At 34.4% G+C, this 25,265-nt stretch overlaps 5 protein-coding genes across 9 annotated transcripts in view; 3 read left to right on the forward strand and 2 right to left on the reverse strand.

The window, feature by feature from the left end:
* The window catches only part of LOC129949894 (protein-glucosylgalactosylhydroxylysine glucosidase), a 49,045-nt gene extending 48,765 nt beyond the window's left edge, over positions 1 to 280 (forward strand). For all 4 annotated transcript variants that reach the window (XM_056061614.1, XM_056061613.1, XM_056061611.1 and 1 more), the window contains one exon: positions 24 to 280. In XM_056061614.1, the coding sequence (XP_055917589.1) occupies positions 24 to 67 (44 nt within the window). In that variant the 3' untranslated portion in view covers positions 68 to 280. The remainder of the gene's footprint in view (positions 1 to 23) is intronic.
* On the reverse strand, positions 164 to 3,867 carry LOC129949893 (U4/U6.U5 tri-snRNP-associated protein 1). Of its 2 annotated transcripts, XM_056061610.1 has the most exons (6): positions 3,447 to 3,584; positions 3,159 to 3,183; positions 2,169 to 3,031; positions 812 to 2,103; positions 521 to 746; positions 164 to 454 (listed from the first exon to the last, which is right to left on the reverse strand). In XM_056061610.1, the coding sequence occupies exons 3-6, from the start codon at positions 2,868 to 2,870 to the stop codon at positions 302 to 304; spliced, it is 2,373 nt and encodes a 790-aa protein (XP_055917585.1). In that variant the 5' UTR covers positions 2,871 to 3,031; positions 3,159 to 3,183; positions 3,447 to 3,584; the 3' UTR covers positions 164 to 301. The 2 variants fall into 2 exon arrangements, with proteins under 2 accessions (XP_055917585.1, XP_055917584.1); XM_056061609.1 differs by lacking the exon at positions 3,159 to 3,183 and having other exon boundaries at positions 3,447 to 3,867.
* Positions 3,868 to 9,476: 5,609 nt separating this feature from the next.
* On the reverse strand, positions 9,477 to 10,645 carry LOC129951416 (augmin complex subunit dgt2). The gene is made up of 2 exons (XM_056063544.1): positions 10,351 to 10,645; positions 9,477 to 10,290 (listed from the first exon to the last, which is right to left on the reverse strand). Exons 1-2 carry the CDS (start codon positions 10,583 to 10,585, stop codon positions 9,824 to 9,826), a joined length of 702 nt encoding a protein of 233 aa, XP_055919519.1. The 5' UTR covers positions 10,586 to 10,645; the 3' UTR covers positions 9,477 to 9,823.
* Positions 10,646 to 11,616: 971 nt separating this feature from the next.
* Positions 11,617 to 13,230, forward strand: LOC129949887 (polycomb protein esc). The gene is made up of 4 exons (XM_056061602.1): positions 11,617 to 11,783; positions 11,849 to 11,979; positions 12,033 to 12,201; positions 12,252 to 13,230. Exons 1-4 carry the CDS (start codon positions 11,712 to 11,714, stop codon positions 13,146 to 13,148), a joined length of 1,269 nt encoding a protein of 422 aa, XP_055917577.1. The 5' UTR covers positions 11,617 to 11,711; the 3' UTR covers positions 13,149 to 13,230.
* Positions 13,231 to 14,602: 1,372 nt separating this feature from the next.
* Positions 14,603 to 25,265, forward strand: part of LOC129949570 (protein mothers against dpp) — a 32,984-nt gene continuing 22,321 nt past the window's right edge. The window contains exon 1 of the mRNA XM_056061116.1: positions 14,603 to 14,758. The gene's annotated coding sequence lies outside the window, so the exon portion shown is untranslated. The remainder of the gene's footprint in view (positions 14,759 to 25,265) is intronic.

A 25,265-nucleotide genomic window follows, 5' to 3' on the forward strand; every position in this document is an offset into this window, starting at 1 on the left:
CCCCTTCTATGTCTCCCTTCTAGATTCACTAGAAAATGACGTATCCGTGGAAGCCACTGAATCATAAAAGGACCTTTATCCCAATCGGAAACTTACTAAATCAACAGCTGTAAAACGTTCATAAATATTCTTCAAATATTTAGAAAAAAAACACCTTTTTAGATCTTAAATTAAAAATGATTACATAATTTGTATTTTTATTTTATAAGATAAGATAAGATAAGATTATTGTAAGATTAAAACTAAAGTGGTACATTTTAGAAATATACTCCTACTCCTATTCTGGTGGTTAGTTCTTATTTTATTTATATTTGGATATTGTTGTATTGCTAACAGCTGCTGCTTGCTTGCCCCCGCTCAATACAACGTAAGGGGTTTTTGTTTCCTTTTGTTTCTGCTGCAACATCGTTAGAGTTCCTAATGGAGTGTCTGTTGAACTCATAGTTTTCATCAACTAAACAAAGAGATGAAATTGGAACATTAGTTTCTTATTAAGTACAAAAGTTTTAGGTTATCTTACCCCATCTTGTTCCATTTTCTTGAGTCTCTTCTCGATCTTGTTCTTTCCGGGTCCTTTGCCGTGGAATTTGTGCGATAAATACCTAAATGCCTCCTTCAAATTCAAAATCCGACCATTATCGTCGATGTATTCCAGTTTAACATTCGGCTTGAATGTCTCCTTGTCTCGAAATTCCATAATCGGTCCGGAATGGAAGCGATCTCGACGACCAAACTTGTCATCATCCCTGTGCCAAGAAAAAATTGTATCAAATAACATGAACACTCAAAGATTTCTCTTATCTCAACTTACCCTGCAGACTTATCTTCAATGGAGTAATTCTTGGCTTGCAAATAGGACAACTTCGAGTTACTCGGACGATTTTTGTCGTCCTTCTCCAAGTATCCCTTTGACAGAGCGAGTTTGAGGGCATTTCCAACACCAGCTCCAACATCTGGCTCCTCATCCAAAATAGCCACATCACCCAAATCATTGGATATGTCATCTTCCATCGGTCTTATTACGTCCTCCGGATTCACTGAGTTCCATGTTCCAGTGCTGGCTTCGGGCTCCTCTTGCTTGGCCTCGTTGACACGTTCCTCCACCTCGTAGTCCATCATGTCGTTCGAGTCCTCATCTCGATTACCAGCCATCCCGTAGGTCGGAATGTCTCCCAGAGTCCGACAAAACTCTGCTGTAGCGTTGAGCGTTATGTGACCCTCTCCTCTCAGCCCATTTGCCTGCTCGTCGTCATCCTCCGGCTCTTCCTTCACTTCAGCCTTCAATTCTGTCACATCCAGAGGAAGAGTCTTCTTGATGAGTGATTCTTTCTGCTTCAACTTCCTCGCCTTCGATAGAACTCTTTGCAGGTCATCTTCTTCCTCGAGATTGTGCTTCATCTCCGAATTGTCCAACACCAGTTCCACATCATCGTCCACCTCTCCATGAACCCTCAATCGCCTTCCGTAATGCTGTTCAGATGGCTCCTCTGCCAACGGCAACAAGTCATCAGCTTTCAACTTTTTGCGTATCTTTTTGACCTTCTTCTTGGGCTTCTTGAATTTGGCCATTTCGACTTCGGTGTAGGTATCTGAAGCCAGTTGTATTCTTGTGTCTTCCAGAGTTTCCAAGCGCTTCCCGGCCAGCTTTGTCTTGATCTCAAGCAATTTTCGCTGTTGTTCTTTTCTCTCCTCGAGGTTCTCTCCAATTACGAAGTTCTTCTTCCTTTGGGCACCTTCAATTTCTTCGTCGTACTTCTCAAGGATGCCACGATCAATAGGATTGCCAAGCATATCGTATTGCTCCTCGTAGACGTCATAGCCGTAGCTCAGTGGATTCTTCTTCTTGTTGATGACATTCTTGCGATAATGTTCGTCGTCCATCATGTTGACATTGACCAAAGTGTCATCATCCTCGTCCAACACGCCCTTATCCTTTAAAGTCAGGATAACCGTCTTCCCCTCAGAGAAGTCTTCCATGTCGTGGTCCACTCGGAGGCCTCGAAGATGATTATCGTTGTACGCCTTTCGCCTAGCTTCGCGCTTCTCCTTCTCCATCAAATCATCGACTCCGAACTCCGCATCCATTTCTTCCAGAGCCTTGGCCTAGACACAAAAAAGGATTTCAAAGTTATTTTGGAATGTTTTAGAAAAGTTAACTAAATGCTTACCCTCATTTCCGCTTCCTTCCGCATGTGTTCCTTCTTCTTGTTGCGGTCCACCCATTTCTCGACATCGTCAACCTCTTCGTCGGACTCTCCCAAAGTTCTGATCCGCTTCAGCTTCTCCTCCAGCATCCGTTTCTCCTTCTTCTGCTTGAACTTCTCACGTAGCTTCTCTGCCTGCGCCTTGTCCTTCAAATTATCGGCTGGCTTGTGAAGGAACTCTCCCCATTCGTCTTTGTAGCTGGCAAGAGTGTCACCCGTTTTTTCGTCCACTGCAGACTTCTCTGCTGAAGATGACGACGGCTTTATGGGACCCGAGTCGACTTCGAGAGGCTTCAGACCAAGCTTAAGACGAATCTTGTTGGTCTCCTCAATGGACAGGCAGTCCCCAGCTCCGTTTTCTGGAATTGGCGAAGCAGAACGTTCCTTACGCTTCTCGGGTTCCCTTCTTGTCGATGTCGAGGACGACGACGGTTTCTGCATCTGGGATTCCCGCTGACTTCCGTGCTGATGTTGGTATCGGTCCTGGTCACGATCTCGTTCACGATCTCGATACTGCTCACGCTCTCGATCCCGATCACGTTCCCTCTCCCTGTCACGAGCTTGTTCGCGTTCACGCGCCATTTCCCGCTCCCGGTGCTCACGTTCACGGAACTCCCTTTCGCGTTCCTTCTCCCTTTCACGTTCCCTCTTTTCCCTCTCCCGCATCTCCTTTTCACGATCTCGCTGGTCCCTTTCCCTTTCCTTGGCCCGCTGCTCCCTCTCCAATTGATCCTCATCATTTCTGATGGTTTCCGAAGGTTTCTTCGCTGGTTTTGGGGCATTTTCAACAGCTTCAGCATCAACTGGGACCTCCACACAATCCGAACCTAAAAGAGAAGATAGGACAAAGGTCAGCTTTGATGTTGATTGGATTTTAATCGTCGTGTCGTTTTGTTTTGTTTCCCATCGGAAGTCTGTGGAGTTGAAGTTTTCTTTGTTCAAACCAAGACCCACCTCAGGAATAGAAACGCATCCACACCTAAAATTGGAGGGAAAAGAAAAACTTGATAATTAACATGTTCCCACTAGGATAGTGCAGATTTTGAGGAATTGCTGGTTTCGCTTTGGAAATTTAGAAGAAAAGAAAACTAGAATCAAAGAAGACACATTTCAAATCGCTTTCTTTAATGTGACCTCTTATCTTCTTCCACAGCAATTCAACAATTATTTTGTTTTCTAACTGAAACTGCACCAAATAAGTTGATCTACAAATAACAAAAAAGAAGAGTCATTGGAACCTACTGTCGCTATCAGAATTGTCCAGGGAAACCACAACGTCCTCCTTTCGTTTCGGTTCTTTGGCATGATGACGCTCCTTGTGACGCTTGTGTTTATGTTTGTGGCGACGTTCCCGGTCTTCACTTGATTTGGTGCTCTTTGCAATAAGCGATCCAGAACGCGATCTGGATTCATCGTCGTTTTTACGTGATCGATTGTGACGATGACGATGTCTGGACGAGTCGCGATCTTTTTCAACACGAACATCGGAGGATTCAGATTCGGAGCGAGAACGTTTGTGTTTTTTGGATTCTTTGCGATGTTTTTTCGATGAGGAACCCATAGTTTCGTATTGAGTTGAAACTATTTTTACAAAAATGATTTTATTTTATTTTTGGCTGTGTCAATGTCGTTTGCTTTTTGATTTGTTATGGAAAATGAAATTATTCATTATAACCTCAATTTAAACGTTTTGGTTTTTACTAGTTGTGGCATTGCCAGATTAAATATGGCGCTAGAGTCGGTGACGAGAATTGAATTACTATTAGGGCGAGAGTGCACTTGAATCTTAGGGAGATGTTCGCATTTTAAATTGTATTGGAATAATTAACTTTATTTTGTGTACAAAAGAGATTAGAATAATTTCTATTAAGTCAATTTGATGCTAATAAAAATAATGCATTAACACATCACAAAATTTGAAGATAAAATTAGAACGAACAAACATTGTTTTCTGAATGTTTATAATTTTTTTTATTTTCTGATGGATTTAATTTTGATGGAAGATTACTTTGGAAAGAAAATTCAATGCGTTTATTTATTGATCGCATAATATATCCCTAACTACAAAATTAATCGAGATAATAGAAATAATATTTTATTTTGCATGAAGTGATTTATGCTTAATTTGCATGTATCTGCTTTTGATTACTTTAAAAAAAGGGATGCTACATATAAAATTATTGTTTGTGAGATAGAGAGAAAAGACCAAAATGCAGAAGATAGAAATTCCTTTAATGCAGAAGTCAGGATTATAGTGAAGAAACACATGTGTATCTATATTATAGCATGTTCGTCTGCATCAGTGTTGTCACAAGGTTATAAGTGTAACAACAGCTTTACATTTCCTCTTTATTTTTTAATTTTGCTTCTAATTTTATTGTTTTTCTTACATGAGGAGATAAATTTTGGAATTTGGTACCATTTTTTTATATTATTTATTCTAAGTACGTTTTAACACTCACTCTAATTATATCCAAATTTTTCTTTTAAAGCAATTTGTTTTGGCTGTCTGAAAATATATTTTAATTATCTTACAGCTTTTTAGCTTTTGTAATATTGTTTTATTTATGTCACTACACTTTTCTTAGGGCTTGCCAGAGAGAAAAAACTTGTTTAGTTTTTTTTTCTCTGGGGCTTGCTGCAACATTGTACTGTCAAAGAGTTATAACATTTTATAGGAAGAAAAATGAGTTATCACTTGTGTATGTATCTGCCTTCCTATATTTTTCTGAATTTTGCAGATGCAGATACATACGTGCAGAGTTTTCATCGATGACGTATCTGTTGCTTAATGTCCAAAGGTAGATTAACAGCTCCTATAATTTTTAAACACAATAATACAATGAATTTTGTAATTATATTAATAGTACTACTTGAATTTTAGGACAAATAATACACTGCTAAATTTTAAATTCGAAAACGAGTACTTTAAAGTTTTCCCGTGCACAATATGTTGGTATAACATTTTTGAACATTTTTTAGGGGACCAACTAAAATTTAAAAAAGGCGAATTTCAAAATTTTAAGCTGGTCTAAGACGGTTTGCTTCATAAAATTGAAATTTAGTGATGTAGTGTTATATGACTATAAAACCACCAGCACAATATTCATTTCAATTTTTTAGTAATGAATGAGTTTTAAGAAAGTGTTTCATCCGAAACATGATTAATTTTCCATAATCCACCTGTGACGAATGGGTTGGTACTTTGCTGCTTGCTGGATTATCTGACGAATATCGCCCGATGATAATGGGCCTTGAGAGTTCAGGAACTCCCATAACCGCAGATGCTATCAAAACGAAACTACTTCAAGACGTTAAAACTAGTGAGTCCGAATCTAAAATGTTCTTTGGCAAACGAATGCCAACAAAAAAGTCACGTGGACAAAGGTGTTACGAATGTCTAGATTTTGGCCATATTTCTCGGAACTGCTCAACAAAAAATAAAATAACAGTGATTGGTTTATTGACTCAAGGGCATAGGCTCACATATGTATGAAGCGTGACTGTCTGACAGATTTCGCAGACCCAGATAAGGGAGAGATAATATGTGCCAACAACTCTCGCCTGTCTGTAAGAGGGATAGGAATTTTGAACCTACGAGTTGTTTTTCAGAAGAATGTCCGAGATGTTTCTGTGAAGGACGTTTTGTACATTCCCAACTTTTGCGTTAATTTACTGTCTATAAGCATGATGGTTAAAAAAGGAAACTCCGTTGTCTTCGATTCAAAAGGCTGCACAATTTTCAGTAGCGATAAACAGCTAGTTGCCACCGTTTCGCATGTGGGTGACATGTAGCCACCTTAACTTCGATAGTTTGCTAAAGTTGAAAAATTGTGTTTCTCGATTAACTTTAACAAAGTCTGTGAAGTCTGTGTGAAGGGCAGGGCAAGCAAACTCGAAAGCCTTTTAAAGAAAAGGTGACTCTAGCGACAGAAATTTTGAATATAATTCATTCTGACTTTTGCGGTCCTATTGATGTTTCTTCTTGTGGTGGTGCACGTTATATCATGGCACTTTAGCAAGTTGATGAAACATAATGGAGTCAACACCAAACGACAACACCGTATACGCCAGAGCAGAACATTTTAGCAGAGAGAACCAATCGATCGATTATCGAGAAGGCACGCTGCATGTTATTTGACGCTGGACTTGACGTTAAGATTTGGGCTGAGGCAGTCTCTACTATTGTTTTCATCATCAACAGATCTACTATCAAATCAAGAACTGGTGTTACACCTGAGAAAATTTTTTCTGGACTAGTTCCAAATCTTAGTCATGTTCGAGTGTTTGGGTTTAAGGCAGTGGTACATGTCCCGAAACATTGCCGGAAGAAGTTTGACTCAAAGTCAGAATGCTGCATTTTCCTCGGTTACTCTGAAAATACGAAAGGTTATTGATTATACCAGGCCGAAAAAGATAAAATCATAACTAGTGGAGATGTTGTGTTTTTCGAGAATTGTCAACTAGATAAAAGTAAGCTATTAGACCCAAAAAATGCTAAATATTCGGAAATCGAAAGAGTGATATGAGTTGCTCGCCACCACAAACAGTTAATTCACTGAACCACGACGCAGTCAACGTGCTCCAAAACCTGTCCGAATGGATGATTACGTTTATGTTTGTCAAGCAAAATCCGTTGAGATTTACGATCGAACAGAAGCGATTGAAAGTTATGGGAAGATGCAATGAAAGAAGAGTACAAATCTTTAATTGAAAATGAAACTTGGAATTTGACCAATATTCCATCTAATAGGAGACCAATTGATTGTAAGTGATGGATCTTTAGAACGAAGAAAGATGCAAAAGGTACTATACACGCTACAAAGGCCGTTTAGTTATTAAAGGGTGTGCGCAAAAAAGGAGATTGATTATGAAGAAACTTACTCCCCGGTAGTTCGATATACCTCTATTCGATTCTTACTAGCATCGGCTGCCAAGTACATACATACAACCTCGATATCGATCAAATGGACGCAGTGAGCGCGTTCTTACAAGGCGATCTGAACGAAGAGATTTTTATGGTACAGCAGTGAGGCTTTAATGACAAAAGCCTAAGAGCATGTACATTATAAAAAAATCCCTTTATGGTCTGAAGCAAGCTAGCCGTGTTTGAAACCAAAAATTAGATGCGGCATCCCTGAATTTATTACAGATTATCGAAATGGAAAATGTTGTAGGTAGCAGTTTATGTAGATGATCTTCTCATATTTATTAACGATAAATACCAGAAGTGTAGTACCCGTGGCATGATGGTTAGTGCGTTGGACTGTCATGCAAGGGGTCTTGGGTTCAATCCCTGCCTGTGCCAGCTTAATTTAAAAAAAAAAAAAATTAATTTTCGTGGGTACTGCCTCTTGCGAGGAATTGACAAATCCTTCAAGAGTAATTCTTGTCATGAAAAAGTGCTTTCTCAAAACTAGCCGTTCGGATTCGGCCTTAAATTGTAGGTCCCTTCCATTCCTGACAACAGTACTCGCACACAGGAATGGTTGAGAGTTGTAAGTCACTAGGCCCTGGTTCACAACGGACTGTTGCGCCACCCCATTTGATTTGAAATACCAGAAGTTGGAATTCAAAAACAACTTACAAAACGCTTCTAAAATATAAGACATAGGAGAGGCCCGTTTTTTCTTGGGAATTCAAATTCAAAGGGATCGAAAAAGAGGTTTAATTTTATTGGATCAAGGTTATACATTAATGAAATTATTAATCGTATCCGTATGTTGGATTGTAACTAAGCGAAAACACCTTTAGATGCTAACCAAAAGTTGATAAAGTAGATGTGCCCAAAAACGAAAAGGAGTGTGCTGGAATAAAAGATGTACCCTATCAAGAAGCTGTGGGAAGTCTTATGTTTGCAGCTCAAGTTTCACGTCCTGATATTAGTTTTGCTGCGAGTATAGTCAGTCGATATAGCCAGAACCCGGGGCAAGCCCACTGGACAGCAGTACAGAGAGAGCTAATTCCAAATTCACCAGATTCAACTATCATTCGTTGTGATAACAAAAGTGCTATAAGCTTGGCTCTAAACACCACATATTATGGAAGAACCAAACACATTGATTTTAAACATCACTTTATACGAGAAAAAATTGAAGAAGGAAAATTGTTTTGAAATACGTCAGCACTGAAGAAAAACAGCTTTTTTTTTACTAAGGCTCTTCCTGACCCGAAGCATATTACTTGTTCTTTTGCTCTTGGACTAAGCTTTATTGTTATCTAATTCATTGAGGGTGTTAAAATAAACCTGTTGTTTATTTTACTTTAGAATTAGATTTTCATCAGCTTATCATTTTGTTTATTTGTTTGTTTTATTTTTACTTATAAAAATAAATTAGTTATTCTTTTCTGAATCTTCAAAGCGTATATTCTTTTATTTAAATACAAAGTAACTTTTAATATTAAGCTATGCGAAAAATTATTTCTAATACGCAGAAAGATGAAACTCATAATTATCGTTAAAATAATTTTCTTTCCCTCTTCGTATTTTGAGAATGTCAATTCAAAAAAGATCCTTTGGAATTTATTGGTATCGGAAAATAAACGTCCAGTCAAATTTGGGTATTATTGCTTTCGATTATTGGTCGTCGGAAGATTCTTAATAGGACTCACGAATGTTTCGTATGAAACTTATAATAAGGCTCATTAGCTGGTCAAAAAGGTTTTGTTCCTGGCAATCACATTTAACTTTTCCAATGGGTTTTAAGGAAATTAATTCAAATACGACTCCAAAACCACTCTATAACGCCAGGTTTTTGAGATATTAATTTTTAAAGTTAAGAAAAAATCATATACAAAGATATGTAAGACTTTTTAAGACTACCAAAAATTCTTAATGGTTTTTCATATCTGTAATCTCTATGTTCAATATTTAGTTTAAACAAAAGTATACATTTTATAAAATGTTCTAATAATCTTTATAAGATGTTATATTTCACGTATCCTACATCTTAAAAAAAACGGTAAACGGTTTATCATACCAAGTTTTGGAAATATGTTGAAAAATATAAAAATTATATTGAGAACTGGCATCTTCAAAATTTGAGCAAATAGTTCGAATTCAAAAACAACACTAAAAATTCTCTTTAAAGCGTGTTTTTCAGAAGAATTTAAATTCAAGTTTTTTTTTAAATCTTCATATTGATTAAAATGTAGACTCATACTTCATGAGAATCCAAAAACAAAGAAAGGTACTTACATGATTTAAGCTTTAGCCTTACTTTCACTGTTTTTGATTGTCTTCAAGAATAAAAACTCAGTTCTTAATTGTATTTTGGAAGTTTACTTAAAACCCTTTAGGAAGGAATATTTATTTACATAGTCTGTCTTATGGATTTGTACTGGGTTTAGTTACATTTTTAAAACCTTTCATACTTAAAACTTAACTTATCTTAAATCTACATTCTTAAATTTCAATCCATCGTTAAACTGTTTTTGATTTTGTTTTCTCTGAAATTGTATAAAACCTCTCTCTAAGTCATTAAAAAATTAGAAAAGTTTGATGATTTTACTTGTTTAATAGGAAATTTTCGATATAAAAGAAAGTTGTGAGAAAGCCCAATATTTTGCACAACTTTTCTGTGAGAGTTTTGATTAAATTATAGGAAAAAAAGAACACCCTATTCTTCCGCCTCCAGTGCGGCATCAATGAATGTTTCTGCCTCCTTGATTGCCTTTGTGGTCACGGGTTGCTCAGTTCGTGTATATTTGGGAGAAAACAAAGTGCTCAGGATGTATCCTTGCAAAACTGAAGTCTTCATTTGATTCAATCTATGCTCGGCCAACATAAGCTCCAATTCATTCTTCAAGTACGGTCCCATTTTAAGATCTGCAGCTGCTTTAAGCATTGCACACTTTTTGTTCTTAACCTCTGCCAGTTTCAACTGCAATTCCCGTCTCTTTGTCTCTAATTCTAGAATTTGTTTATTTCTATCCACCGATCCATACACCTCTGGTAGTTCTTCTTTAATTTTTTGGGAAAATTTTACAATTGGATCACAAACTTCGGCCACTTTTCGAATAAGATAGTTCCTTAAGGCCTTCCGTTCGGTGTAAGTTATAGCAACAATCTTGCAATCGTGAAGATCTATAAAGTTAAACCTTGAATAGATTTATTTCTCAAGCTTATTGACAATGGACAGCTTACCTAGACTCGAAGAAGTTTCATCCAAACGTAAATAGTCTTGGATTCTTAAAATCTTGATGGCTTTTTGGATGCCTTCTTTGTCTGGAATTTCAACTTGACGGAGGTTTGCATTTTTGAGCAAATTCAGGAGAAATTTCAGTTTTTCCACTTTCTCAACTTCGGCATCTCGGGCTTCAATAAGTTGGTCTTGATTTTCAGCATTGATTATTCGAGTATTTTCAGTAAAATCAGACATTTTACAATAAGAAACAATGAAAATAAGGTGAACAAATTAAAATTCGGGCGAAAAATTTGTTTTCTTTTTTAAAATTGAAGTTTGCAGTTTGAAAGTCGATAAGGAAGTTCGAGTGAGATGTGTTTGTTTTGTTGCTTGTTGGGGTTCATATATTTTTGTAGGGTGATTCATGATTTTGAAAGCAAATAATTTCAAGTGTATTGTGGAAAAATGACAATACATTATTTTCTTTGTTCTTTGGGGATATAAATTAAAAGTAAAGCAATGGATTATTGAACCAGATAAAAGAGAACTTAAGAACACAAATTTTAAAGAAGTCTTTTTAGGAATCCAATTTTGTTCTTTGCATTTGACGGCGTATAGAATTATTTTAGCTATGACTTTGACTTGACATTTTAAATGTCAAAATGTGTTGAGAATTTAGGCAAACATCAACGACAATTGTTTTTAACAAAATGGCGTTAATTGTCATACAGCTTGTACCACAATTTATTTGTTGAAGAGAATGTTTAGTGGGAATATGTGAAGTCACTAGCTTAAGCTGATAAGCCCGAAACGTCTTGAAGTTATTGACTAAATGTTGGGAAAAGTCATCGAACATTTGACCTTCACCTTGGACTACGCCCAAGCCCAAGCTGTGGTGGTTATTTGACAAAAATCATATTGAAATTATATGTAATACCAGATGATTATCTTTCGAATAAAGTAAATTTTATGTCAATTTAAAACATAATCTCTGTTTTATTTCATTTAAAAATTTTATACTTCTAAAAAACACCCTTTATTATGTGCAATACGAAATATTTCGAGTTTATTTCGCTAACAACCAAAATGTCTTCCAAAGGGGTCTTATTTTTTATTATAAATTAATTTATTTGACAAGTTATATTCTTTTGAAAAATGTCATAAGGCCTTTATTCTTTTAACACTCTTAGAAATTGAATTCGCACCCATTACAAAATCGAACAGAGGAAATCGAGTTTATAAAAAGCGGGTAAGGTAGTGTACAAATGTCAACAAACAAACTTAAAAAAGAAACTCGCCCACCGGCAGGCAGCTGGAAATTGCATTTTATTTGTTTAGATTTTTCAATCAATTCGTAAAGAAAATTTCGTTAAAACCCGAAATGAAAACAATTCCTCCAGATGAAAACACTAACCAAGTTGCTGCTGAAAGTGAAGCATCCGATGATGATAAAGTGAAAACAATCTTTCATCCAATCTTAGTCCTATCCTGAAATTCTTTGTGATTTCCTTATTTCAGGACGATGCTGCAAGTGTTGTAAGTTCAGCTACAACAACCACTTCCCGGAGTAAGTCCCCATCGGGCAGAAAATTTAAATCAAGGAAGAAACACAAGCATTCTAAATCATCAAAGCCATCATATTCCTACAGGTAAGAATCCTTGGCCCTAACTAGATTTCTGGCTCTAAATGAAACAAATTAAGTTGTCATCTTCGGGAGGACCATGGCCAGCCCATATTTGGAGCTCAGTTCAATCACTATCTGAGTAAGGAGCAAGCAATCTTTGCATCTGTGGGCAAAGATAGACTTTCCATCTATGAGTGTCCCTTGGAAGGTGGAATGAAACTTTTGCAGTGCTATGCCGATCCAGATGTATGTCCAAGAGCCATATAACTAAGTTGTTACGTCTTTTTCACTTCCAGGCCGATGAGAACTTCTATACTTGCGCTTGGTCCTACGATCCTGAGAGTGGGGATCCAGTACTGGCGGCCGCTGGCTATCGGGGGGTCATAAGAATCTTCGATCCTACGAAGCACAGCTGCACAAAACACTACATCGGCCATGGACATGCGATAAACGAACTGAAGTTCCACCCAAAGAAGCCGACGATTCTGCTGTCGGGTAGCAAGGATCATTCCTTGCGTCTGTGGAACATCCAGACAGACACTTGCGTTGCTATATTCGGAGGCGTCGAAGGTCATCGAGATGAAGTTTTGAGTCTGGACTTTGACTTAAATGGCGACCGTATTATGTCCAGTGGCATGGATCATTCACTTAAGCTGTGGCGACTGGATAAGCCAGAAATCAAAGATGCCATAGAAAAGAGCGGCACTTTCAATGCTAACAAATCGGTGGGTCCCTTCCCCACAATTAAGGAACACTTTCCCGATTTCAGTACGCGTGATATTCATCGGAACTACGTTGACTGTGTCCAGTGGTTTGGAGATTTTGTCCTTTCAAAATCCTGTGAAAATTCGATTGTTTGCTGGAGGCCTGGTAAGTTAGACCAGCCCAACATTAAGACCCCACCAGAGTCTTCGGCAACAATAATCCATCACTTTGACTACAAAGAGTGTGAGATTTGGTTCATTCGATTTGCCTTCAATAACTGGCAGAGGATTCTCGCCCTGGGGAACCAACATGGAAAGACCTATGTATGGGAATTGGATAATTCTGATCCAGATGCAACGAAGTGTAGTACTTTGGTGCATGCCAAGTGCACAACTGCCATTAGGCAGACTGCATTTTCGAAGGATGGTAGGGTTTTGGTTTGTGTTTGTGATGATGGAACCATCTGGAGATGGGATAGGAATGTTTAAAATGTCAGATGACAACAATTTTTTAAAAAGAATCTCACAAGGAAAGTATTATTAAGTATTTACTCTTACTTAAAAATGGTAATTATTTTAATTAATTGGTCCAAGTTTCTGTCAAACGGAAATAAAATTGGAGCGAAGTTTTTAAAAGTGAAAGGACATATTTATAAATTATTTAATTATTAACATACGCATGCATAAATTTAAGAGGATATGATTTATACACATTCATTTAAGCTATAATAAAATACAGACATTAAAAAAACTGAAGTTTGAATTTTAACTGACATCAAATTTTGACAGATGAAGTGTGATGGCGCCCAAAAAATGCTTCGAACTGATCTAATCAATAATTGGCATTTTTGAGCGTTTAAATAGATTGGAAAATTGGTTTCACTCCGCGAATGATTTGAGTTACTGTTTCTTGTCCATTCTGAGTTCGGATCTTGAGGAAAACTATTCCATCTAATAGAGAAATAATTTATTTATTACATTTGACAGCTGTCGTATTTAGACACGGCGCCATTAATAAATTGATCAAAATTTACTTGAAAAATGATGAAAATCTTCACAATTTGTAAAATTGATACACTCTCTGAATTGATACACTAATTGAACATAAGATGGGACCAGTTAATGATGCGAAGTATCAAAACCTAATGCGTTGATCAAGAACAGTTAAGAATATTTCTATTCTAGGGAGTGTTGACCAAAACTCAAGTTTGTTAAATCTTCATTGTTCTTTGGAATAAAGAATGCATTTGAATTCATAGGTTTTAGGGCTTAAAAGTTCAGCTAGAACAATAGTGTAAGCCAGCTCTCAATCGTTTATTCATCGATTAAGTTTTTGAAATGCATTTTACAAAAATAGAATAATGAAGCAGAAAAAAAACTTTAAAATGGCGGCTGTTATACGTTTTTGAGACGAAAACTCCTTTTTTTAAAGCGACTAATATCTCCTGTAATTTTTAATCGTAATGGCGCAATGATTTGTTTTTTTTTTTTATTATGTAATAAGTAATAATTGTTGTGAAAAACACGTCGATTTTTGCGATGTATTGAATCTTACAGCATAATTCCTTAGTGAAAAAGATAATCTATTTTCTACTACATATTTGCACAATTTTAAGTCAATCGTATCCTTAATTCAAGAACAAAATTAATTAAACTTACTTATTATTCCCGACCATAATTTTTTTAAAAAACATTTTTAAAATCCAAAAACATTCCGAAGTAGCTTAACCCCTTAAAACAATTCACAAATTTGCTCAAAAAATTACCACTCTGGCAATGCTTTTTTCATTCAAATGTACAAAAAGTGACTTTTTGTGCTCAGTTAAATGTCAAACTCAAAACACTACTATATTTTTCTCTTTCTAACACACAAGCTACTATACGATTTGCACTGCCAGCTATCCCACTTCAACTCCATCTTAAAATTGGCATTTATTGATTTGGAAGACTTGTGTAAAAAAATTTTGTTGGAAGAAGCTTTTCCTCCTCTCTTGTGTTCAAGTGATAAACAACAATTTTTGTGATTTTCAACTATTTTCAGTGCAAATAAATAAGAAAATTTAATTCGATTCGTTGCGAAAATATCCAATTTAATTAATGTGAGTAAAATTTTAATTGAATTCTTAGTTTTAATGTGAAAATTTAATGAATTTCGGTCCACAGACATCGAGTCGCCTAAGAATTGAAAAAAAGAAGTAAAAAGAAAATGAATTGAATTGTTGTACAGTGCTGTGCAATGAACAATAAAAAAGTAGAAAAGAAGGAGCCTCCTCCTTCGTTTTGAGTTTATTTATCTTCTATCCTCTTAAATGTGGTACTTTTTTCCTTATATTTGAAGCTGTGTTATGTTTAATTAGAACTCTTAGAGTCCTAGAGAAGTTTTTAGTAACTCTTTCCTCTCTATATTGATAAAAAAACAGGCCCAGAAAGTATGTAAGAGATATGGGGCACGTCTAACGAAACGCATCGATCATAAACAAACTCAATTGCTCTGTACTCAGCACAAAGAATCACTGCCGTGGCTTTAGTCGTTGCAGTAGCCGCTTTATTGACTGCATTTTGTGAATCTGAACGCAGAACGCTTCTGATATTGAGTAATGATTGATTCCTAGAAATAGTCGCAATTGCGACTTCAGGAAGATCTCGAGACAGCTCGTCATTTTGTTTCGAACCTGGTTGAGGTTAATTTTGTGTTTATTTGCCCAACTGTCTAGGCTGTCTAGGGTTTCTAAGCTTGCCCGGAACCTTAACTTGTTGCACCCAACTCACATCAAAATTAGTTTTTCTATTTTCTTATCTTTGTTGTGGACTTGAATGCTTCATTGTTGTTGTTATTATTTTCTTTTTGTCACTCTTGGGATTGAGAGGAAGGCGCACTTAATATTGATAGCTAAATTATTTTGTTTGCTGTCACTTCCGTAGTTTGTTTTTGTTGAACAAAAAAAAGTAAAATAAAATATTAAATATACAAACATGGATTTTGTTGTTGACTAGTTGACTACTTGGTTGACTCACAACTCATGAAGTGAACTTATTTACTTATGTCTACTAAATACAACCTCCTACCTACGTAGGTAGGTAGACTGACGCTGAGTCAGATATATTTGAAAAGTTAATAACAATGAATTTTTGCCGCGTTGCAATCGTCTTTAGGTATAGGTAGGTACCTAAATTGATTGCAGAGTGAAACATTTAGTTAATAACTAAAAGAGAAAAACAACCATATAAGTACAAGAAGATAGTTCAGATGTTGACATTTGTCATCATTCATAAAGTAGGTGGACTCCCTCTTTGGACAAATTTGAGAATTCGAAAAGACAAGGCAATGTTATTATCGAGTTTGGAAATGCTCTTCAAAAATAACAATGGTAATCTAAAATACTAATTTAGTTTTTTACCATTATGTAAACGAATACCTAAGCGGGATTCAGAAAAGTAAAGAATTTATTTCGACTACCTTAAAATTCTGTTGAAAAATGTCTACTTTTAAAAATTAACTTCAATACCTAATAGATTACAAATAGAAATTTGAAAAAAGCAATAAAAATCATACCTTTTCATTTTTCAAATCCGGTGATTTTTATAATTTTGGGAAATTTGATTGCGATGGTAAAACTGTTATCGGTTCATAGAAAAAACGTCATTTATTTTTAAAAGGAGTCATAAGACCGGTTGAAATGTCGTCAATAGACCTCCGTGCGCACGAGATCTATTAATGATAGACCCTATCAATTATGAACTGATCGAAATAAATAGTAATCTAAAAAATCATAAGTATAATATCTAAATGAACATCAAAGATCCAGGATTAAAATAGTTTTGATTATAGTAGATACAGTTGTGGCCACACTAATGGGAACTAAAATTAATTTTTGGTATTTGGCCAAGGGCGGATCCAGATTCTTAATCAGGGGAGGGGGTCACACACTTAACACATTATGAAAGCATTCCAAGATTCCAACAGTTTTCTAAATATGCCATATTCAAGAGCTTAAACATAATAGTTTAGAGGGTTTTTGGTGCATTATACGCAGAAATATAAGAAATTGTTTTGAAGCGTAGCTTTTTTTCAAAAATAAAAACTTTTCTAGTTTCCATTTCTAATATTGCAAAGAATGCTACAAAAATTCAAAACCCCAGAAAATGAAAGAGGATCTGATATGAAGAATTGTCTGGATTTTTAGACGTAGTTTCTTCGAATTCAATTTTCGGAAGTCTATTATTACTATCGCTATCAGTCTGCTTATTCGTTGATGAAAGAAAATATTTTGATCTTAACACTGGATTACACGCACCCTATTTTTATACACCAATGCACATCGCCTCCTATGGTAGATCATTTAATAATGTTAATAATTTTTTATTTTAAAAACATATAAATGAAATAAATATTTTTGCGTAATGTTCAATAAGCCTTAAACATTTAATAACCATAATTTATGAATTTTAGGTTGGAGTGTAAAGTATTTCAAATCTAATACTAATAAAAAACCGTTAAGATATGAAGAAAACTGTAACTGTGGTCTACTATAGTAAGGTCACGCGTGCACTCCAGTGTTAAAGGAGTCACCGAAACTTAAAAATTGTAGAGAAACAAATTTTTGGTTCTTGAATTTAAGTTTATAGGTGCATTTAAGTGCATAATTTCTCTAAAAAATAAATAAAGTTGAGGCAACCAAACAAGATGGGAAGAAACTTTTGTGTGGCACTCACGTTTCAGAATCTTTTAAATTTTATGCTTATAAATTTACATTTCAATGGTGACCCTTTCAGAAATATGGGCTTTTGTTAGAAAAAATCATTCTTTTTTAATAAAAAAAATATACCTACCCAATGACATACTTAAGAAAACTTAAAAAAAATAACGGTTTTATGAAAGGTACTCTTCTGGATCAATATCGAAATATGTTTTTCTTGTAAAAAGAAGTCAAATTAAGGACAAAATTTAGAAAGTTTCGAATTTTCGTATTTGGTGCGGTGTTGTCATGACCCCTAAGACTCCCACCCCCTCTCGACCCGCCATTGTGTATGCCAACAAATTTCAAATTTCACTATTTAATTTTAATTGTAAATATATTTTTAATATTTCTTAACTTAAAAAAAATAATGTTTGATCGTCAAGTTTTGCGGCAGGTTATTGTTATAATATATTTTTTTATTTGTATCGAATAAATTCATTCATAAAAATATATTTACATCAAAAAGTAACCTATAGCATTTAAATGGTTTGGCATTATGCCATTTACCGGGTTGACAATTTATTCATTTACAAAAAAAATACAAGTAAAATTTTGAAAAGTTGCCTTCATTTATACGAGTTCTGTAGCGTAATGAACTAACGATGAATTTGTAAATCAGATCCCATCCACGGTTACCATTCAAAATATTCAACGCCACTTCCATCTCCAAAATATTTGCTCCAAAATTGGGCATTTCGCGATGAAGTGGTATGCATCTTCTCTTTTTTTTAGGTTGCAAACTCTACATTCATGGTCAGATCAATGTGGTGAATGAAATTGAGATAATTGAGCTCTCCTCGTATTTTTAAATAGTCCATTAGTTTTCAATGGAATTCGTGTTCACGAAATTAGTTTTTTTTCATGAAGATTGTACTGGAGTTTCCTATATTCAAATGAGTCGAAGAGAAGTTTACCTCTTTTCACAATCATTTTACCGAAAGTATTTCGTCGAAGTTATCGAAATTTGTAATCAATCCACTATTTCTAAAACTAAATACATACTTCGCTTTGTAAGCATGTAAGAGAGTACTATTTTTAGCAGTCTTCGCTCATCCATTCCTATCATTTTATTTATATGTACTCGAAATGCATTTTGTGAGTTTTCAAAAAGTCAGGTGACTTCAAGTTTAAAAACTCTGTATCGGTTCAAAATTTCAACTGCAGAAAATGAGCGGTATCCCCATACTTGCAGGATAGCAATATCATCGGCAAACAATAATGCAGGAATATCGGTTGTGACACCTTCGCCAATGCTTTGAGTTATGTCATTGATAAATAAAACAAACAGCAACGAACTCAGGATGCATCCTTGTTTTACGCCCATTAAGGTAGAAAATTCATCTGAAACGTTAATTCCATCCCACACCATAGCTGCATTATTTTCGTAAAAGCTTTTTAATATACTTATCATTTTACTTGAGATACCGATCGTATACAGGTTATAAATAAGTGCTTCCCGTGGAATGGAATCAATGCACGTAAATCTACAAACAGAGTGTACAACTTTTTATTCTTTTTCATATACATATCTCAGCAATATTCATAAGTGTAAATATTTGGTCGATTGTAGAGTATCCTTCTCTGAAGCCAGCTTGGAATTCATGCAATACTCTCGCCTCTTTTACCCAACGGGTGAGCTGATTAGAAAGTAATGCACCAAAGAGTTTTGCATTTGTATTAAGATATTCCTCTCTAATTCTGTGGGTCATTAATATCTCCTTTTTTGTGTAGAGGGAATATTATAGCTTTTTTGAAACTCATGGAAATATTTCCCGTTCCGTAAATTTTGTTGAATTCATCAGTGAGAGCTATCGCAAATTCCGAGCTACAGTTTTATTAAAACTCATACGGGATTCGGCCTTTTCCCGGGGCCTTATTATCTTTTGAACTTTTAATAACATTTTTGACTTCATCTATTGTAATCTTAAGAAATAGCACTTCAAAAAGCATTGGGCCAGCTTATTTTTCTAAGATATCAGAGATTTCTGTAATCTCAGTAATCTCAGTAATATAAACATAATTTCAGAAATCTGTGAATAGAATTTTTATGAGTCAATTTCTAAAAAATCTAATGAACAATTCAAAAAGAAAGAAAAGAAATGCAAAGCTTACTTAATGACTAAATGAGAATGAATAATGGAACCTAAACAGGAATTACACATTTCAAAAAATAAAATTGTCAATCAATTTTATTTGTTGATAGATAGATTATTAATTAAAATATTTTTTTTTTCACTGAGCCATCCAAGTACAGAGGTTTTTCTTGAAAAGTTGAGTATCACCTTTCAGGGAAAATTTTATGTCCTTTGAACATTGTTAACATTAAAGTATGCTTAAGTAGTTTTCTTGCTAAGAAACCCTATCTGATCTGAGAGGCATATTTTTATAGGCAACATTTTTTAGTTTGTCAACATGTCCGACTTTTTCCAAATTATTTATCCATAACAAAAACCATTAAGGCCTGTTTGTTGATGCAACTCATAACTATTTAAATTCCACTAAGTTCTGCTTAATGGTTTGCACAGAACTCAAAGTTTGACATAAATGAAACCTATTTTGTTTGGAAGAAATAGAAGGGCATAAGACCTTAAGTTTCACTTAGGAAATTATGTTGTGTTATGGCATTTCAGTAATTTTTGTGCCAAAAAAACTAGTTCTTTGTTCAAACTAAAATAAAATAATAACAATTAAATTTGAATTGGCCGATTGGATGGACGATAATGTGGAGGTTCTTGAATTGATTGAAGTTGGTTTGCCCCATCAGGTTTACAAAAGGAATTAGTACTTTTTTAGTTTTGATGAATTGGCCTTCCACAAAAGGTTCTGTTTGACTAAAAAGATGGCTATCCATGTATTAGAACAAATCGAGAAGGATCTAGAACGGCCTTATAACAGGTTTGATACATGACTTTTATAACAAATCGTTGAACGAAATTTTCCGTCTTCTAGAAATAAGTCCATTGTACCTATAAACAGGCAATCATCTTTTAAGTATTGCTATTTTGGAGGAATGCATGTTTGAGCTGTTTCAAGAATCAAGAATAATTTCAACAGTTGCCACAGGAATCGGCCACCTTCCTAATTTCTTTTTTTATATCATTGGTAACATTTTGTGGGTGCTTCAACGGTCCTGTAGCATTCTGAATCTGAATGGGAATTAAAATTCAATGTTATTCTCTCCCAAGCTGTTTCTTTTTTCTTCCACGTAATTCCATCTGTTTTTTTGTTTTCAATTATTGCTTTTCTTGATAAGCACATTCTAAAAGCGTTCGCTTTTCTTTTAGAGAAAAATTGGTATTTCTTGTCCTTTTTTGTCAGCCATTATTAATTAGTTTTGAACGAATGCAAAACGTTTCACAATTTTTTCATAAATTTACCGTTTTTGAAATATCACACATACTTTTACACAATTTCAATATTTTTGAGATTTTACATCTTAAGGAAGTTTCACTTTATGTGTAACTTAGTAAAGTGCAACATAAACATTTTCTGACAACAAAAAATAAATTATGTTATACTTAGAATTTAAGATGTACTTAGTTATGGCACAAATTTAAGAAGTGAATCAGCAAACGGTCCTACGTGATGCAAGTTGGACCTTCCTTTTATGAGTTGTAGGTTGAACTTCTCACATTGGGTATCGAACATTTTATATTGCTATGTGGCATATTTAAAGAAAACCTAAACATAATTTCGGAATCGATCACAGATTTAAAAATTCTGTTGTTTTTACCAACTAAATTGTAAATTTCTACACACAAGAATTTTCAAAAGCTCTTTAGTTTTTATAATTTTAAATGGTACCCTAGAGCCTCAAAAATATTATGACCGCAGAAGACCTTTAAGTACTCGGTTTCTAAATTAAAGAATGGAAGGTATTGCAAAACTATACCTGATTTGATATTCAAAATAACTTAAAAAGCGATTATCTTAAAACTGCATTTTAAAATTTAACCGTATGCAGTTATTTAGTGCTTAAAATTATACCTTTTTCGAATTTCTGTAAAAAAAATCTTCACCTGTTTAAGAAAACTCAAAATTTCAAATTTTGGCCAAACCATTTTTGTGGGAACTGCTGTTAATTTTGGTCTTAAGAAAAATGAAAAAAAAAGAGTCTTAAACCTTAGTTTATAGATTTAAAGTCAATCAACCAAATGGCTTATGCTATGTTGGCGAAGATTGACAATCGGACGGATTAGCGGGATTCTCTTTTTTTGATTTTTCTATATATAATGTCATGGTTGATTACAATCTCGAGTTTTTTTTACGAATGCAATATTTGCATATACTTAGTTCTTATATTTCGAAAGTAAAAAACCTTTTCTATGATATTTTCTTACAAGTGACAAATATTCAGAATAATATAATGTTTGTGTAAATTTTAATGTTACATATTGTGTCGTTAGAGATTTCAATTTTGTTTTCCTTCATAGTTCTGAAGTATGAATTATGCGGTTAGGGCTTTAACGAGATAATGGAAACACAAATACGAATCGAAACATGCTTAACTGCTCAACTTAGTATACTCGTATATTTTAAATATATTTTTTCCTCTATATATTGAATTGATAATGAGTTAAATCATAATTTATTTTTATAATACTGAATCATATGCAGTAGCAGAATTAGGTATGCATTTAGTGCACCAACTACTTATATGTACCTTCACGACCTAAACTGTTGATACATAGCTAGTTCCAGTTCTAGAGCTTTGCTTATGTATGAATCATAAATAAATGTTTGTTTCTACCTATCAAATAGTAGTAGGTAAAGTAATTTAACTATTGATACACTTTTTTATTTATTTATTCAAAGTTTTATCAGTTTATTTGGTGATGGAATTTTTCTATGTTGGCATATAAACGATTGAATGAATGAATTCGCAGAATTAACCTAAGTTCTAGGTTGGAATTAATTCATAGAATTTTACCTTTTTATTTATAATTCTTTCACATCGTGTCTTTTAGGGCGGTTATCCCATGTGAAGACCTGTATTTTAAGGAATTTTTAGGATTTTTTTTACGACCAGTAAATAGATATAACTTTATTACGTTTGTTATCATTTATGAACATAGTTCGACAGTATAAATATAAAATTTGAATTAAAAATATTGTAAAGAACACGAGTTACACCGGTGTGAACAATTCCACCTCGAAAAAATGGGCTCGCACTTCCTCCACGATTCCAGCTGATTGGCTTATCTAAAACAAAAAAAAAAGTAAACGGTCTTTTAATCTGTGAGCCTAAATGCATAGAATAAACTATCATCAAATGTATATACCAAAAATTGGACGCTAATTTTGCTATAAAATATCGACATTTTTTTAATTTTTGCTTGTCGATGGTTAATTTTATGCGTTTACATGTACTGAATCCAACCTAACAAATTTCAAGTCATTCGGTCAAACCGTTTTTGAGATACGATGGAGGAATGTTTGAAAAACACAGTTTTAAGAAAAACTCGTTTAAAGATTCACGTCCTCTTAACTATGAAAATATTAACTAACTTTTCAATCGGCGATGCCTGGTCCATAGAGTATTCCTTCCTCTTCTTCCTGAAACTTTTTCAAAGCAGATTGTTCAGCTCTTGAATCAATTCTGAGTTGTTTAACGGCATCACTTACGTTCCTCAGAACGTGAGATTCGCTTTTCATCACGTTTCTCAACTTTAGTATGGGCTTCTCGGCCTATAGGGCATCCCATAACCGACATTACTTTCAATTTACCTTCATTTAATACTTCCTGAATAAATTTATCAGTAAGTTTACCTGGTCCTTTTCCACCGGTTCCTTTATTTGTTTTATCTTTTTTAACAGCCCGAAGTCGTATCTTTAAAACGACTTCGAATTTTGAAAAATCACTTACTACCGTATTCTAGACATATTAAACTAGAAATTTATGAACAACATTTTTTGAACCCATCACATGGGATGACTCCTTAATACATTTTTCAGTTTTATGTTCTTATTATGCTTATATAACAATATAATAAAAGTAGTAGTAGTAATTTGATTTCTCATCAAACTTACAAAAGTGGCTTTGGATCATTAAGCTCAAATGCCAACAATTAGGATCTTCAAAGCATAATTCGAGGATAAAATATTCCCTCTGAATTTTTAAAATCTTTGAAAATTTCAAAAGACATTATCTGTTCAGATTTGATTGCATCAAAAATAAGGCTTCGATGATAATCAATTCGAGTTTACACCATTTTCAAATTTCTTCGTTAAAAAAAACTCCTTGGAAGTTTTTAATTTGTACGTTTAAACGGATAAAAATTGTAATAAACTTCTAGTAATAGTAACAAATTCATTTATTTATATTCTTATATATACAAATTTATAATTTTATGAATTGATATGCTATGGCTTGGCCGTCAGCCTGGTTAGCAAATTTTATAAATAAATTACGTGTTTTGTTAATTCACATTTTTCAATCTTAAATAGGTATAAATATCAAACATATTCCGTCATAGTAAGAATCTATACTTAAGGTCTTCTTGCATGGTTAAGGTATAGCCTCTGTTGATAAAATATTGGACATACACATATGAAGTGATAACAATGCTCCTTTGATTTTAAATTGCATAACGTACAAAATTGATTGAAGCTGCCGTTATAGGGTCTAGAATTTAAACTAATAAAATCACATCTTGCTTTAAAAATTAAAGAAATGTTTTTGAAGCTAAGTCTATCATGAAAGTAGTTTCGTTGGTTTCGGTTATAGTTGAGCTGAGAGTATAGTACTCTACTATCTGATTCGCGAGCTTTATAAATAAAGGATTCTCGAACAACGTCTTCATTCTTCTGTATAATCCTGTAAAGTTGCTCCTTTAAGTTGTTTAAATTGTTGAAATCTATATATAGTAACTCTCCACAAGTATTACCGATATCTTGCCATTTTTTCCAACAGTCTGTTCTCTTGGAAGGTACAAGTTTTTATAATCTAATCAGCGCCTTGAGTGTGCTCGTGAGAAGTTTCGGTATTCCGGGGTCTAAATACATCGTATTTTGTGGCAAGTTTAAGAGTTTTCTCAAAAAATTCCTTTGACATTTTTCTATCAGTTCGTACTCATCTGCACCCCAGACTTGAGAAGCGTAGCAGATAGTTGATTTCACAACGGCATTAAATATTTTAAATTTGGATGAAAGGATTAGCCTGTCGTTAGAAAAAACATTTTCCCATGATAAATTCAACAAGCTCTGAGAGGTGCTGGCTTTTTCCATGAGGTTTTTGTCGAAATTTAGGGTTGTATTTAGCTTTACACCTAAATATTTAATTTATTTGGATATTTCTAAAAGAAATCCATTAAGGTACCATCTATTTCCGCTAAGGTTTCGTGAGAAGATCATTTTTTTTTTTGATAATCCCCACCTATCACAGTAATTTGCTAAGCGATTTATCATCAACTGTAGGTTTTTTGGTTATTCCGACAATAGGACAAGGTCATCAGCGTACAGTAGCACATTAACAATAGAATCAGATATTCGTATTCCTCCAGGTAAGGCTTCCTCTATGTCATTTATGAACAGCGAAAACAACAAGCCACTGAGTGGACAACCTTGTTTTACTCCGGTACATGTTTCGAACCATTCTGAAAATATCTTCCCATCCCATACTGCTGCATTAGTTCCAGTATACATTGCTTTAATTACTTTTAAAAACCTCAAAGATAAACCCAATAAACTTCTATTGTCTCGGTTAATAATTTCGGCGCTTTTCCCAAAGCGAATCTCATTACAAATTTCTTAGAAAGCTAGATCCAACTAATTGCCCTTATCTATTTGGCATTTATTTATTGAAGGAATATCTCAGAGATTTCCGTATTCACAAAAATATAAACAAAATAATAATTCGTGAAGCATC

The sequence above is a fragment of the Eupeodes corollae genome, chromosome 3 (assembly GCF_945859685.1).
Source record: "Eupeodes corollae chromosome 3, idEupCoro1.1, whole genome shotgun sequence".
Taxonomy (NCBI): Eukaryota; Metazoa; Arthropoda; class Insecta; order Diptera; family Syrphidae; genus Eupeodes; species Eupeodes corollae.